Source organism: Toxorhynchites rutilus, chromosome 1, assembly GCF_029784135.1.
Source record: "Toxorhynchites rutilus septentrionalis strain SRP chromosome 1, ASM2978413v1, whole genome shotgun sequence".
Lineage (NCBI taxonomy): Eukaryota > Metazoa > Arthropoda > Insecta > Diptera > Culicidae > Toxorhynchites > Toxorhynchites rutilus.
Genome location: NC_073744.1, coordinates 24,406,621 through 24,421,364, shown reverse-complemented (window position 1 = coordinate 24,421,364; position 14,744 = coordinate 24,406,621). Strand labels below are relative to the sequence as shown.

Here is a 14,744-nt window from a genome sequence, read left to right as displayed (position 1 = left end):
TATCATATGTTCATAAAAATCACTATTAATAACAGAAATATTGATTGGCAGTTTTTTCTTCGTTTGTTTATTTAATTTGAATGGCGTACATAGAGAATATAAGATCGTATCTAGGAAAAATATGGCGAACTAGTATGCGTGAGCGTACCATCTTGAACCTCTCAATCGACAGCCAGTTTAGTTCTTACTTTGCAAAATTTTACAAGTCGGAACTTATTGCTATGAAATATCATGTCACTGCCAGTTGCGAACAAGCTACAATTTACGCTTTGAAATAAAACTTAACGTAATATTTCTGGAACGCAGCACATTAGGCCTCTACTTACACGTTAAAACAAACAAATCAAAGCATGAGACTGTCAATTGGCTGAAAATACATAGGAAGTGCGACGAAGTACATATTAAAGATCGAAAAAAAACTTATACCGCACAAAAAAGCACACGACAAAGGATATCTCAAAAATGGGTTTGACTGTACAAAGTTGTTTATTTGGTTATGTAAAATTGTTTAACGAATTTCAAGCACCGCCCTACAATAGGATCAGTAGAATAGTTGGGTCATGATCGAATATTGTCATGAACAATTTCGAGTAATTTCTCAATAAACTAAAATAGCAAAAAAGAGACAAACAATAATTATTCCTGCATAAGACACTATTTATCTAGGCTAGTTTTCCACTCAATATGTCGGAGGCGAGTGTGCTCATCGTCGAATTCCACACACCTTCCCATTTATGCATGGCTCTATCCTTGTCGACCCCGTCCATAGCGCTGAACTGAATTGAATTGATCGCCAGCTGCTTCAGCAATCGCAGATCGTGCTGAGCGGAAGCAATTCCTAGGAACGCCATATAAAAATCATGACTCAGTGGAGTTGCTCGCCAGAAGCATCGATCGTCGGAGGACACAACCACGGGATAGTCATCGGCGAAGAGTAGCGCAGCCGGATGATTTCTGTAGTCTTCCACTAGTTTGAGCACTTGGTTCGATATGGGGTTAACTTCAACGCATATCTGTTTCTGTTTAATTTTCTCCAGCAGAAGGGGATGCTTGGTTAATGCGAAACCATGGCCGATTCGTTTGGTCCCTAGAAGGATTGCATCGATCTACAAGAAGTTTATATTTGGTTATGTTGAAAACAAATCGGTAAATGGTACCCACCATATTTGAATCGGGTTCCATTCCGAACCAGTTTGTCTCTCCGGCGTGGAAGAAAAATTGAATAGACTCTGGTAACTTCAGAAGCTCAGGAACGAACTCCAACAGTGGGATTCTTTTATCCTCCTGACCTACCAAATCGAATCCAGCCACAAACTTAGGAAACTTCTCGTGCAAACTCTTCAACGTGTTGATAACGCCACGGAAAACATCGTCACCTGCGAAACGTAGGGGAGCATACACGAATTTAGCCCCAAGGAAATTTGGATAGTTTTTCATGAATCTCTCTGTCTCGTCAACATATATTTGGACAACTTCCTCTGGCGTGTAAATCCTCCCGCTGAGGTCATAGACCTCTGGCAGAACTCCTCGTAGTTCCAAGTAGTTCACCTGGTCGTTATAATATTCATTCAGGGAATCATAGTAATACTGTCTCCATACTGGTTCATAAGTAAGAATTGGCGCTAGGGTGTCGAATATCTGTTTAAATTTATCCCACACTACATTGATGCTTCTATAGGTATTGATTGGATCCTTGGTGTATATTTCCAACAACTCTCTCAACTTTTCATCGTAAATCTCAGCTTTCATTTCATTGCGAATATTAGACACAAGTTCCCAACCCTTTCCGACGGGCTTAGTTTTTGAGAATATAAAAGTCGTATTCCGCTTGAATCTACCCTTTTGCCACAGATAAGGTCTGTACGTAGCATTAATCAGCAAATGTGTGCTTCCCATTGCAGTGTCGTGAGTATGCAGCACCGCTCCCTTCGGAATTCGTCGAATCAATTGAAAAAGCTTTGAACTGTTCAGTTGATCCAGCGTTTCGAAGAAATGTCGCGCCGGAATGAAATCAAAGCTATCCTTAAATCCTTCCTCCAGTTCGAGTCTCTTCAGCTTCATGATGTGGCCATTCACAATCTTCTCTTCGTTGGTCAGAGTCAAGCTAGCGCCCAAAAAGCGCTGCTCTTGTGTTTCGATGACATGTCGCCTTTGCTCGTTGTAGGTGTCCAGAGATGGTCGCTTGTGGACGGACGGCTCTCTAGTGTCTTTTGCGACTAGTACCTTCGCTTCGTAGGGTCTCACCCAGAACAAGAAGTGCAACGATAGCAAAAGGTACTTCATTTCTCACCAGTTATATTAGCAGCACTAACCGGCCACTGGGGGTGGATTTGGGCTTTATTCTCTTCAATCACCGGGCGACAGGGCCTTTGCTAGGACTTCGGGCACAAATTACGTGACGAGAGAAGACGGGGTATAGATGGGTCGAAATTGTGTCACTTGTTATTAGTTCACTCAAAAAGAGGAGGGAACCGAATTTTTAGTGTAACGTAATTTGTGTGCTACACCGAACACATACAATCTTATCTGGAGGCAATGAAAAAGTTGAGAAATATAAGATAACGGGACATATTAATGGTTAGAGATTTATGATGAGATATTAACCCTCTTATGCTTTTGACTACATCACGATTCATTCAATATCTGTACCCGGGTTATCTATGGAAATAATCTTGGAGTAACGATGAGGCGGGTATTTAGGATTGGAATGAGATTGCAGAATTTTGACGTAGGACTACGTCTTTCAGTAAGGGTGCCAAATCAGAATTTTGGAAAATAAAATTAAGGTTATAACCAGTGTTGTAAACGGTCGACATTTCTCTCAACCATCACATACTGCCCTTGCACGAGAGTTACTGTTCAATATATTAGGCTGTCAAAAAAGTCCTGCGGTATTTCCGTGAGGTGTCGTTGTAAGCGCGTAGTTCTAGTTGTATTCATTGTATCGAGTCATACTATAGTTGGAAAGGTATTTTTGCGCGCTATAATATAGTCCTTGACAGTGTTTTGTTTGGTTAAGTCGTTCGTGAGTTATAGTGTCGCAAGTATGGAGCAAAATAAAGAGAAAATCAGACATATTTTACAGTACTACTATGACAAAGGCAAAAATGCATCTCAAGCTGCCAATAAAATTTGTGCAGTTTATGGATCCGATACAGTTTCCATTTCCACCGCACAATGATGGTTTCAACGTTTTCGTTCTGGTGTAGAGGTCGTCGAAGATGCGTCCGGAAGGCCTGTCGTCGAAAATTGCGACAAATTCGCTGAATTAGCCGAGAAAGACCGGCATAGTAGCAGCCGTAGCATCGGCCAAGAGCTGGGGATAAGTCATCAAACCGTTATTAACCATTTGAAGAAGCTTGGATTCACAAAGAAGCTCGATGTATGGGTGCCACACACGTTGACGCAAAAAAACATCTTTGACCGTATCGACGCATGTGAATCGCAACAAAATCGACCCGTTTCTGAAGCGGATGGTGACTGGCGATGAAAAGTGGGTCACTTACGACAACGTGAAGCGCAAACGGTCGAGGTCGAAGCCCGCTGAAGCGGCTCAGACGGTGGCCAAGCCCTCATTAACGGCCAGGAAGGTTCTGCTGTGTGTTTGGTGGGATTGTCAAGGAATAATCTATTATGAGCTGCTTCCCTATGGCCAAACGCTCAATTCGGACCTGTACTGCCAACAACTGGACCGCTTGAAGGTAGCACTCATTAAGAAGAGGCCATCTTTGATAAACAGAGGCCGCATTTTCTTCTATCAGGACAACGCCAGGCCACACACTTCTTTGGTGACGCGCCAGAAGCTCCGGGAGCTCGGATGGGAGGTTCTTTTGCATCCGCCGTATAGTCCGGACCTTGCACCAAGTGACTACCACCTGTTTTAGTCCATGGCGAACGAGCTAGGTAGTCAGAAGTTAGCCACAAAAGAGGCCTGTATTATGAAGTTGGCATCTCGTTGGGAACAAGTCATCGAGCAAAACGGCGCATATTTGACTTAAAACAGATGATTGTAACTTATTTTATGAACGAATGAAAATTAAAAAAAAAATACCGCAGGACTTTTTTGACAGCCTAATATATTGCGAATGTGACCAAAATTGCACTGCTCGTTTCTAACAGTCACATCAGAAACAAACGCACAGCAGCAAACACGACCATCAATTGAACGTTTATATGTTCTCTCTTTCTGTCGAACGTACCCAGAAAAACGGTGATAATATGCTATTTCCATTCTAACATTCGTGCTCATCCTTTAATTCCGGCTAATATGATTGTAGTTTTAATGTCATTCGACCAGGACTTGGAAATGTTGAGCTTGTTAACTAATATTGAAAATATATTTTTATCAGTGTAACGCGTTTATTTTGCTTGTCGATGCTGCTGTCATTCATTTGACGTCAAACACATTTACAACTGTGTTCATTCATATTCATTCTGTGCTATCTGAGCTTTCCTTAAAGTTTGAGTCATGAGAATTCATTCTCATTTATTCATTGCCATTGAATTGTCAGGAATGTTGTGACTGCTCATTTTCAATATACCGATAAGTGTGTAATTTTCTCATTGAGTCAGCGCCTTACTTATTCAGTAATATTTGAAGTTACTCCGAAAAAGCAACGCAAATCGGTGGCGCATGCCAACAAAAGAGCAAGATCTGCATGCACACTCACAGCTAAGGATTGCATAGGCTTGGACTGCGAGGAAGCATTCTGGAGAATGATCCGAGTAGTGAACGCAAACTTCGTCAGCCAAAGCTGAATGTTGGCAATTTCATCCGCTAATCCTATAGCACAGTTTGATCCATTTGCAAAATGAAGCTCGAAATATTCCCATTGCGGTCGTGTCTTGGACACCACCATTTTATGTTCGTGTATTCGGAATTTGAGTCAAAAATTAAATGTTTGAAATTTGAGTCAAGACAGTATTTTTTAACATCGGAATTGGAGTCTTTTGAAGCATTTCTGACAAGTGGAATTGAAAATGCATATTCACTATGTAAAATGAAAGCATTTTAACTGAGACGGAAAAATGAAAAGCATTTTAACTGAGACGGAAACCTTGAACAATTTAATTTCTTGTCACTATTATGAGCATTCTGTACTTCGTTATCTTCCTCAACGAATTTCTACATTTCGTCAGTGTCCGAAAATGATGCTGATAGTAAATGAACTGGTATATGATTATCAATGAATGACAAAACTAGGAATATTTCCTTTTGCTCACATTCCGTGAACGCAGAGCAGAACGAAAAAGAGAATGAACGAAACTGGATGATTCAACTGTGAGTGGCTTGCTGTTATTGTGAGGTTTGGCGTTGGTTCATCTTCGGTATCCCGAATGCAATGGTATAATTATCGAATGTGGTCGGAAATTCAACTGAAAAGATTGATGTGAAACAGATATTTCCAAGCACTGCATTTGACATTAACACTGCAGTGGTATGCATTTTTCTCTTTTTATTCTGCATTCAAGCGTAGCTGCACACATGCATCCACCTCCTCACACATCCATACACGATGGATGGTATTTAGACGGATTGCTTATATCAAAGCAACCGTCAAACTCTCCCCTATCAAGTGCGAATGTGTTGAATGAGCGTTTTAAGCGATGAGCGTTCCTCGTGAACACTGTTGTTTAATTACGGGATGATGAATATCTAATGAACAAAACGAAAAAAAGTCGAAATGTCATATGACATTTTTAGTTCGACGGTCGTTTGACTGTTCATTAATGACACAGCACATACGTCTCCATAAATAGTCATACGACGGTGACCATTGGCAAGACTGGTTATACTACGCTACGGATGGATTTTGATGATTTGCAATCGATCCGGAGATTCTCTAATATTTGTTTGATATGCTATACATTCTAATCCGTTAACGAACTAAATTACCGAAAATTGAAAAAAATATATTTTCCCATTCATTTGTTCATTTGTTCTACCCATTTGTGTGCTTACCTACCCGTGCTGTCAATAATGTTCTACTTTTGAACCGTTTATTTTCAATATTCATATATAACTGTGCATGAAATGCAGCGTTCGTTCGACGAGTGATGTAAAGAGAGGAAATATTACAATGCAAGCACCACCTGTTTTCAACTGAGTTTCAACAACCCATTCGCAATTTCATATAACAGTTCGACAGCCACATGGAAGTTGTATTTTGGAAAGGGACTCCATCTACTCGATCAAGGTAGAAGAAATACGTTGCAGTAATTTTCAAAATATTTTTTTAATTCATTAGCCTAATCACTCGTTACTAAACTATGCCGTTGGAGTCCGTGGAAATAAGTTGTTGAATATTCTGTGAAATTGGGTCGTCATACCTTTGATGAAGTTGGTTACTGATCGCAGCATTGTCACTGCTGGCCGATCGCCGTTATCGGACGAATCGGACGTGTCCTGATGATTTGAGTCAACCTTGTTTGTTGACTTCACCTTCTTCCCCTGTCCCGTTGGTATCATATTTTCGCTAGATTCCGCTGAAGCGCCACGCTGGGCAATAGTGTTCGATTGTTCGCTCGAATCCCATGATTGTGAGTGCAACTGGGCATCGCGCTTGGTTCGTTCCTTTTTTTCTTCGACTTCGGTCTCCGCTGATCCGTTGGGGCATTTGAAGGACTTAAGCAGTGTATCGAACATTTCGGTGAACTTCTGTTGCAATTTGGTATTATTGACGACAAACGTCTCAAGTCGTTCAATCTCAGTGGAATCTACGGAGCGTTTCCTTCGGTTAAGCTGTTCCACGTGAGCAGCTTCCTCGGACTGCGGCAGCATGGATAGATTCAATTCTGAATGTCCGGTGGGAGAATCACCTTTCTGTTGCTCCATGCTGAAGACACGGATCGGCTCCACTATGATTGAAGTATCATTCATAGTACTTCTTTTGTCGTGCTTATTATCCAACGCGCCTTGTTCGGCTTGACTCGCAGTTACCGCGCTTGGCTCGATCACCTTGATATCCCGTACTTCGATTAGCTCCCGGTCTACATCCAACCTCCTCGGTGAGTTTCCATAGTCACCCGAATCAGGTTTTTCGTCCGTTGACACCACAAATCGCAAATGCTGTTCCGATGGCTCGCTTTTCGATGATAACTTCTTCCGACGGGACTTCTTGATCTGAGAATTCCTCACCGTCGCCTCCTCGATAGAGACATAATCTTCGGATGGTTCCTTGGAAATCACCAAGTGGACGTCGCCCTGCGGGAATCCCGATCGATTCATCTCTTCCACTGGGTTCTGGCTGGGTTCGAACATTGGCACCTGATCCATGGCTTCCGCCAGAAACGAACGTTTCGTTTTCTTGCTTGTGAATTTGTTGGGCGCGAGTCGGTTTATGCGACGCTTTCCACGCTCCCGCAGGGGATGCTTCTGTTTCTTCAGATTTCTCCGCTCCATTCGTTTCTCTTTCTTGCGCACGGCTCGTTGTCTTCTGCGGTAGTTCGGCGTCTGCCTAGGTTTCCTGGCGGATTTCTGAGCTTTCCTCTTCCGTAATTTCCTGCTAAGTTTATTGATCAGAATGTCCTCGATGTTACCGTCGTTCGTCGTCGTCGTCGACCGTTTACGGCGGCTGAGTTGAGTGATGTCCTGTGTGACCCGTTCGGCGATCAATTCTTGTAGGAGCTGCTCCACGGCCGTTTCCTGCTCGGAGATACTCCTGGAAAATTTTGTTCGCAGCTCCTGATAGTCCTCGGAACATTCTCGCAGGTTTAGATTCGGGAAGATCCAGAATGCGATCGCTAAAGCGGGTAACTGAAGTTGGAAATCTTTCAGTACGGGTTGTATTTTGTAAACAGGCTCCAAGCTTGCATCGAAATCGAACGGCTCGCCGTTCAGTAGAATTTGTCCGTTCGATGCAGATATGATGAATTGCTGAATTTCTGCCGAGGGCTGCTTGGTAATCAGTTTAGTGCCGATCAGAATGTCCTCTGTGAGGTGATTAACGGCCATCAAGGTGAGTGACCCATTCGAGTTATCGCTGCAGTAGGCATATATTTGAACGTTTTCAGAGTTTCGAGTTTGTGGAACGTCAAATACTTTTGTACCGATAGAATTTTTGTGCAGAAGGGCAATTAGATAACTCAAACTATAGGCTTGTACCTCCGCACGAGTGATCTGTTTGAAGACAGCTTCGAAACCATTACGAGCGGCGTCTCCCAGCAATGTTGCGTATTGGAGACCCTCTCGGAGACATGTCAGATCACAGCTGTTTTCCGGTGTTATAGTAGTTGGTAATTTTACATCCAGCCAAACGGGTAGCTGGCTCCGCGAAGGACCTCGTAGATATGATTCACGCTGAAGCACAAAGTGCTGCAATCGATGCTCATCCGTTGATGGTTCGCTGTTTGTAAAGAATATCATTAGATTTTGAATGAATGCGTACTGACTACTAGACTACACCTACTAGTTAACGGTGATCGCATCCGCAACATCGTCCACATTCAAGTTGAAATATCGAGTTTCTTCGATTCCTGCCTTCGACGGGTCGATATCATTTGCAACGACGCCCCAGAAATTGAACGCCTTCACAATTGCTTGGAAGGCACGAAGGTCCTCAACATACTTCACAGCATTGGTGATGTTGTCTAGAAATCCAGAAAATACTTTCATATATTTTGTAGTGAATATATTATATGAACCCACCATGTCCTAGCTGCCAAAGGCAGTTTTGTACTCCCAATTTTTTCGCAACTGTAAGCACCTTCAGCGCACCCGTTGGTTTCCAATTTGCTTGCTCATAGTCCAACACGAATATGGGTATAACACCGGCTTGTTGGGCCCACTCGTTGAATGCCCTCCATCCGTTCGGAGTGATCTGAATGAGATCCGAGTCTCCACTTCTATCGTTCCGGCTTTCGATCTGCAATTCCAGCTGGCTCGAATCTCCGTACACTTTCAAAAACATCGGCCCCAAATTCTTCGCCATCAGAAAGCTTTTTTCACTGATGGGATTCAGCGAATTCTCGAACACATTTCGTGGTTTCGCGGAGAAGCACACAAACTCCTTGCTAATATAGTTGATCACGTTTTTAGGATTTACCACCACACTTAACCGATTATCTTCACCGCTGACTTGGGCTGGCGAATTCGCCGCCACCACTAGGGCAGCAATGATAAGCCACATTCTTGCCGCAATGTTCGCTTCGCTCGAAAACCCGCCAACGACTGAGTGCTAACGCTTCCCCGGAGCCAACCGTGTAGATTCTGGCCAGCCTTCGGCCCCCCCCAGAACAAAACACCAAGACACCAAGCAGTGTTATGCAATGACGAGGCGTTGTTTTATTAAGTTGCAATGCCACCGGCGGACTATAAACATCCCTCCGCCAAGGTTAAGCTGAATCACGCCGCGCGCGCATTCTTGGCGACGGCGAAGCTGTTCAGGGAGAGAGAACCGTTTTGCTGATTCGGGAGAAATTGGGTGGCTTCGCGATGGGAAAATGTAAGTGAACGATGCACTTTGAGGAATTTGAATAGTACGGATAATATAGTTGGTAGAGTTTTTGTAGACTTTTTCTCGACAAGTTATGGTCCAATTTCAATGCAGACGACACAGCGAAAATAATAACCATTATGGAAACCATTTCCAGATACATTTTAAATTTGAATCAGAAGCTTTTTCAGAACTCACATAGTCACTCATTAACCCCTTAACGACCAAGCTATAAAAATATTTTTTTGATGAAAGCCATTGGTGTAATTTCGATTGTTGACGCTAAAAAAAACTCAATGTTCAAGAAATATTTTTTTCCATCTTCAATTTTCCGGGAAATGACTATTCGAAAAATCAAACATTGGCCGAAATCCACACATTTTTGACGTGGGACTACGTCTAACCGGATTATATGGGGAGTAAAATGAAAACCTAAACATAGAACATGCAGGAAAAAATGCAATAGTCCGAATGCTTATAACTCGAACATTTCTTACTGGATCGGAAAGATGTTTGCATCAATTGATACGGAATATTTTTACGCTTCTATCGCAATTAATAAAATGTTAATTTTCATTAGATAAACAATTGAATAACTGTAAAATGTTAAGCGTTATCTAAACGCCCTAACTACCTCGTTTTGATTGGTCCGATTTACGGTTTCCCCAACACAGCCATCAAAACCCATCATCCTTAGGAAAAACGGCATTGCAAACACATGAAAGTATGGAGACTTTTGTTCGCACCGAAATGTGTTCCTTAACACAGACTTCAAAACAAAGCAGCGTTAGAGAAATCAGCATTGCAAATACATGAAAGTCGGTGTTATTTTTGTTCCGACTGAAATGTGTTTCCCCAACATAGACTTCAGAACCAAGGTGTCTGAGGAAATTGACATTACATATTCATGCAGATCAGGGGTATTTTTGTTCCGACTGAAATGTGTTTACCTAATAAAGACTTCTAAACCAAGGTGTCTGGGGAAATCGGCGTTGCAAATACATGCAAATTGGGGTCATTTTTGTTCTGACTGAAATGTGTTTGCCTAACATAGATATCAAAACCAAGATGTCATCATACCAAACGTAAAAGGACCGTCATTAAATTTACTAGCAACGAAGAACATAATCTATTGCATGAATTGACCTTACATGGCATTATACAATCTTTTTACTCACAAAGCAAATATATTGAATTCAATTGAATTCGGAAATTGTTTCATTCAATCAAAATTTTAATCAATACAAACAAATGATTGCTAAGCTAAGGTAGTCCCACGTCAACCTTGCGTTATATCATAGATATAACCTATCCTTTTTTTTTTGCAAGTACAAACATACTGCGAACTAAACGTCACTTCAATTAGCAAATATACGGTATTCATAAATGCATCAATTTTACAATCCGGGACAAACAAGCACAGAAGGATGGAGGACTCTAAGTGTAAACATAAATACATTCACCTAAGGTGAGATAGGACACGTCTTACTTCATGTAATTTTAACTTATTACTGGCAGGCTTTTTCTTTCAAACAAAAGCATATGCTGTCATTTTTATTGGTGGCCGTGGAGAAATGTCATTGTTTGAGAATGATTTCTTCCCAATTATCCATTTCCCGAAAAATCGAACATTTTCCAAGGCCGGCAAAGTACCAAAATAATGCGAAAAACAATGGCATAGAGGGTTGAGAGGTTATTATTTGGCCCAGCGGAATAACATTTACACAAGAAATCCCATTAGAACCCTCGTTACACGTACCGATCAGGTCCTCCAGCTCCTCCACAAACGAAATTCTACAGGCCGCCATCACCTAAGTGGCTGCCCACATACCACATGGACAGAAAAAGCATGATTTTAGACTCCCCCCCACCGTAGACAAGCGTGGACATTTACTGAACCCCTCCCCTCTTGTCCACGTGGACATTTTTTGCATTTTCTCGGATCCAGGAAATAATTGAATTGCGACTGTATTTAAAGCTCATTTTAAATTACCGGAACTGTAACGATAATCTTGTTTTATCCTGATTGTAATATTAATTCAAACGATCGGCTTTGTAAAAATAAAGCTAATTGGATTTATTAGAAGTCGTGTTTTTCCTGTCTTTTGAGTTTTTCACTAACATTACCCAAGAATTAATTCGTATCGCTCTTCGGTTTCTTCCAAACTCCATTTATGTAGTCTTGATTTTTCAAATTGTTGATTTCCGCATCAAAACATCACTTATAGGTTTCGAACAGACTATTTAAAGCACATGCTATCATTATGTATATTATGATATCTTATGACAAATTCTAATAGCAACTGATTCTTAGAGAATCATATCTTGGATATTTGACAAAGTTTTTGGAGAATCAAAAACCAATATATTAGAAAATATAGCAGTTTGCTAAGAAAGAATGAATCGTAAAGCAGTATGAGAAAATAAATTTATTATTTTAAGTGTCAAGATGAGATCGAATCTATCCTGCACGGACGCAATTGAAATCAGAACAATCCTCTCATGAGTCGGCTGAACTGTTCAACTGTCCAAAACTTCACGGTATTTCAAATCCTTTGAAGAAGGTCTAACCATCGACAGGAAACCAGGAGATCGAAGCAAAGGTAACTGATCCCAAACTCACTCGGAAGTGGTTGCTCTTTTCAAACGGACCTCGGATTTGTCACCGATAGACACGGAGAATTTGGCACGAGCTTCGCAATCCTAAATTCAACAAACAAATGATGGTTTGAGAAATGTGAAGACACAAGTTGTATCGAACCGTAATGCGAGGTAAAATCTAGAACCAAAAAAACGTTCAAGAATGCTCTCCAAGAATTTGCTGATGAAATACGGTTGCGTCGTGATGGATAATGGAATGTACTGTAAGGTCGTTGTTTTCGAAAACACTGGAAAAAAAATTAATACCTCGTTAGATCTGCACTTTGCCCAGGAAAACAAAATAAAAAATGGTCAAATTCCTGAAAAAGCTGCATACTGAAAAATGAACCTTTCGTAACTCCTGCAACGATAAACCAGGATTCTTTTTCGAAAGAAGTCTCTTCAGAAGATGTTGTCTTTTTCTGACGTGGGATTATATGCTTCTTTGACCCGTCTTGGTAAACCGTCACTATTCAAATATGACCAAATGTTCAGGAAGTACAACGAAGAATACTTGCTAATTGACGACTTACTTGACTTGAAAACATACTTAAAGATGGATTTTGGACAGTTTCCTGGCCAAAAAATCTTACCTAGATGATGTCCCTGGCAGATTTCAATTCACATTCATGGATAATTTTGCTCGTAAGTTCGTGATTTGGCAAGATATTTGCCCTGATGGAGCGAAAGTCAAGATATTGATGGACTTTTTGGTTGTTTTGGTTTGAATTTAATTGACAAGAACCTAGATCCACCCAATTGTCCTCAATTCCGCCCAATAGAAAAATATTGGGTAATCTTGAAGCGGAGGATAAAGAAGTTTGGAAAAATAGCTAAGAACACTGCACAGATAATAAAACTTCGGGACAAACTATCGAAAGAGATTGACACTACAGCTGTGCAATGTTGGATTGCAGGTATCACAAGGAAAGTAAGCAGATGTATCAGAAATGAGGAGAAATGCGTAATGCGTACTTTTGCGTATCTAACCCATTTGATCCCGAGATAGTTATTTTATGCGAGTTAGTCTCAAGGTATACATTACGGTGAAAAAATTCAACAATATGAGGAAAAGATGGATGTTCGACCGGGTAACACTCTCAGACAGCTCAATTCTTTTATATAAAAAAAAATTCGAAGTAAGAACGGTGAACACTTTTGAAAAATCTTGGAAAATTCTGAACAAATTTCAGATTTCATTTACACTATACTTATTAAGCGTGTCCACGTGGACATTATTCATAAACCCTACCCCCCTCACCATGGACAAGCGCGGGCATTCGCATACCCCCTATCCCCTCTAAAGTTGTCCACGTGGTATGTGGACAGCCCCTAAGGTCATGGCGGACAAAAAATCATACAGATTTTCGATAAAATTTGCTAAATTAATTGATATTTGCAAACATTTACAATTGAAAATGTAAAAACAAATGAAAAACCTTTCGTTTTCCAAAGTAAACTAATCAAAATTCGCTGCGGAGGTTAGATGTGTTGGTATTGATTTGGCAGAAAAAAAAGTTCGTTATGGCCAACGTTCGATTTTTCGAACACTCAACTGTCCCAGCATTTTCTTGTAGGAGGCTCAATCGAACAATTTTTGCTCTATATCACAATGTATGTTCTTTTATCAAAGTAATACTGTAGAAAAGTTCACATATTTTTGTATTTTATTGGGGTTTTCAATTGAAATTGAAAACACCTTCCAAACATACTTGCTTTAAATCAAATTTATTGTTCAACAAAGTTATACAAAACTGAATGAACTTGATAGTAAGTATAGTAGCTAATAAATTAATCTTTTGGTGCAAAAACATTACCATATGGTTGCATTTCAAAGACATAAAAAATGATCAAAATTGCTGTTCGAGTCTTCGAATGCTTGGTCTATAATAGGTTAAGTTGTGTCTGGCCGAATTGCACGAGAGCCGTTATCTTTTCGGCTCACGCTAGCAAAGACTACAACTTCACGGTGTAACGTTTTCCAGGTTCAGTAACGCTTCTAGTGTCTACGCATTTGTGTCAGATGTCAGCACCATGCTCGAATTGAACGGATGATTATGAGCAAAAACGTCAACCTTCCAGATTTACATTTTTTTTACACAACTTTTATATGTATTGGCGATCTAACGCAAAACGTAAACGATCGGTGAGACATCTGGATTTTGTTTTTGAACTAAGAAAATGATGCTAATGTAACCTAAAACTCAAAAACAAATCACGTATATTTTACTTCCGGGCTTTCCAAGGTAGTTCTCACATGCAGGAATCGTGTATATTTCTACTTGTGTTTGATTGTGCTCTCGAATTTCCTTCTTTAATTCAACCATTGTCAACATTTTTATAGTTTTCTCTACTGAAAGAGGTAAATAAATAACATGTTATATATAAAATTGCGCAGGATTAAATTTCTTCCAAACTCATCGCAATCAAATAATCTTTTATGATTATAACATTGTAATTTATGGAAAGAACTATAAAACTTCCATAAGCTCACATGGCAAAATTTAAAACCATCATCACTTTCACCGCAGCGCCGCCTAGGTGTAGATTTGTAGTTAGATCGCAAATAATATATTGGTGTATATAATTTGAAACCCGTATTAGAGTATAACATATATTATTAATTTTTTTTAGAATACTACATAGTGTATTGAAAATTTTAATCGCAAG

At 40.4% G+C, this 14,744-nt stretch overlaps 2 protein-coding genes across 2 annotated transcripts; both read right to left on the bottom strand.

Annotated features, from left to right (window-relative positions):
• Positions 1 to 504: 504 nt before the first annotated feature.
• Positions 505 to 2,293, bottom strand: LOC129762604 (adenosine deaminase 2-like). Its single transcript, XM_055761034.1, has 2 exons — positions 1,162 to 2,293; positions 505 to 1,106 (listed from the first exon to the last, which is right to left on the bottom strand). Exons 1-2 carry the CDS (start codon positions 2,281 to 2,283, stop codon positions 663 to 665), a joined length of 1,566 nt encoding a protein of 521 aa, XP_055617009.1. The 5' UTR covers positions 2,284 to 2,293; the 3' UTR covers positions 505 to 662.
• Positions 2,294 to 6,268: 3,975 nt separating this feature from the next.
• Positions 6,269 to 9,182, bottom strand: LOC129779970 (uncharacterized). The gene is made up of 3 exons (XM_055787785.1): positions 8,648 to 9,182; positions 8,409 to 8,589; positions 6,269 to 8,345 (listed from the first exon to the last, which is right to left on the bottom strand). The coding sequence occupies exons 1-3, from the start codon at positions 9,126 to 9,128 to the stop codon at positions 6,269 to 6,271; spliced, it is 2,739 nt and encodes a 912-aa protein (XP_055643760.1). The 5' UTR covers positions 9,129 to 9,182.
• Between the last annotated feature and the right edge of the window lie 5,562 nt (positions 9,183 to 14,744).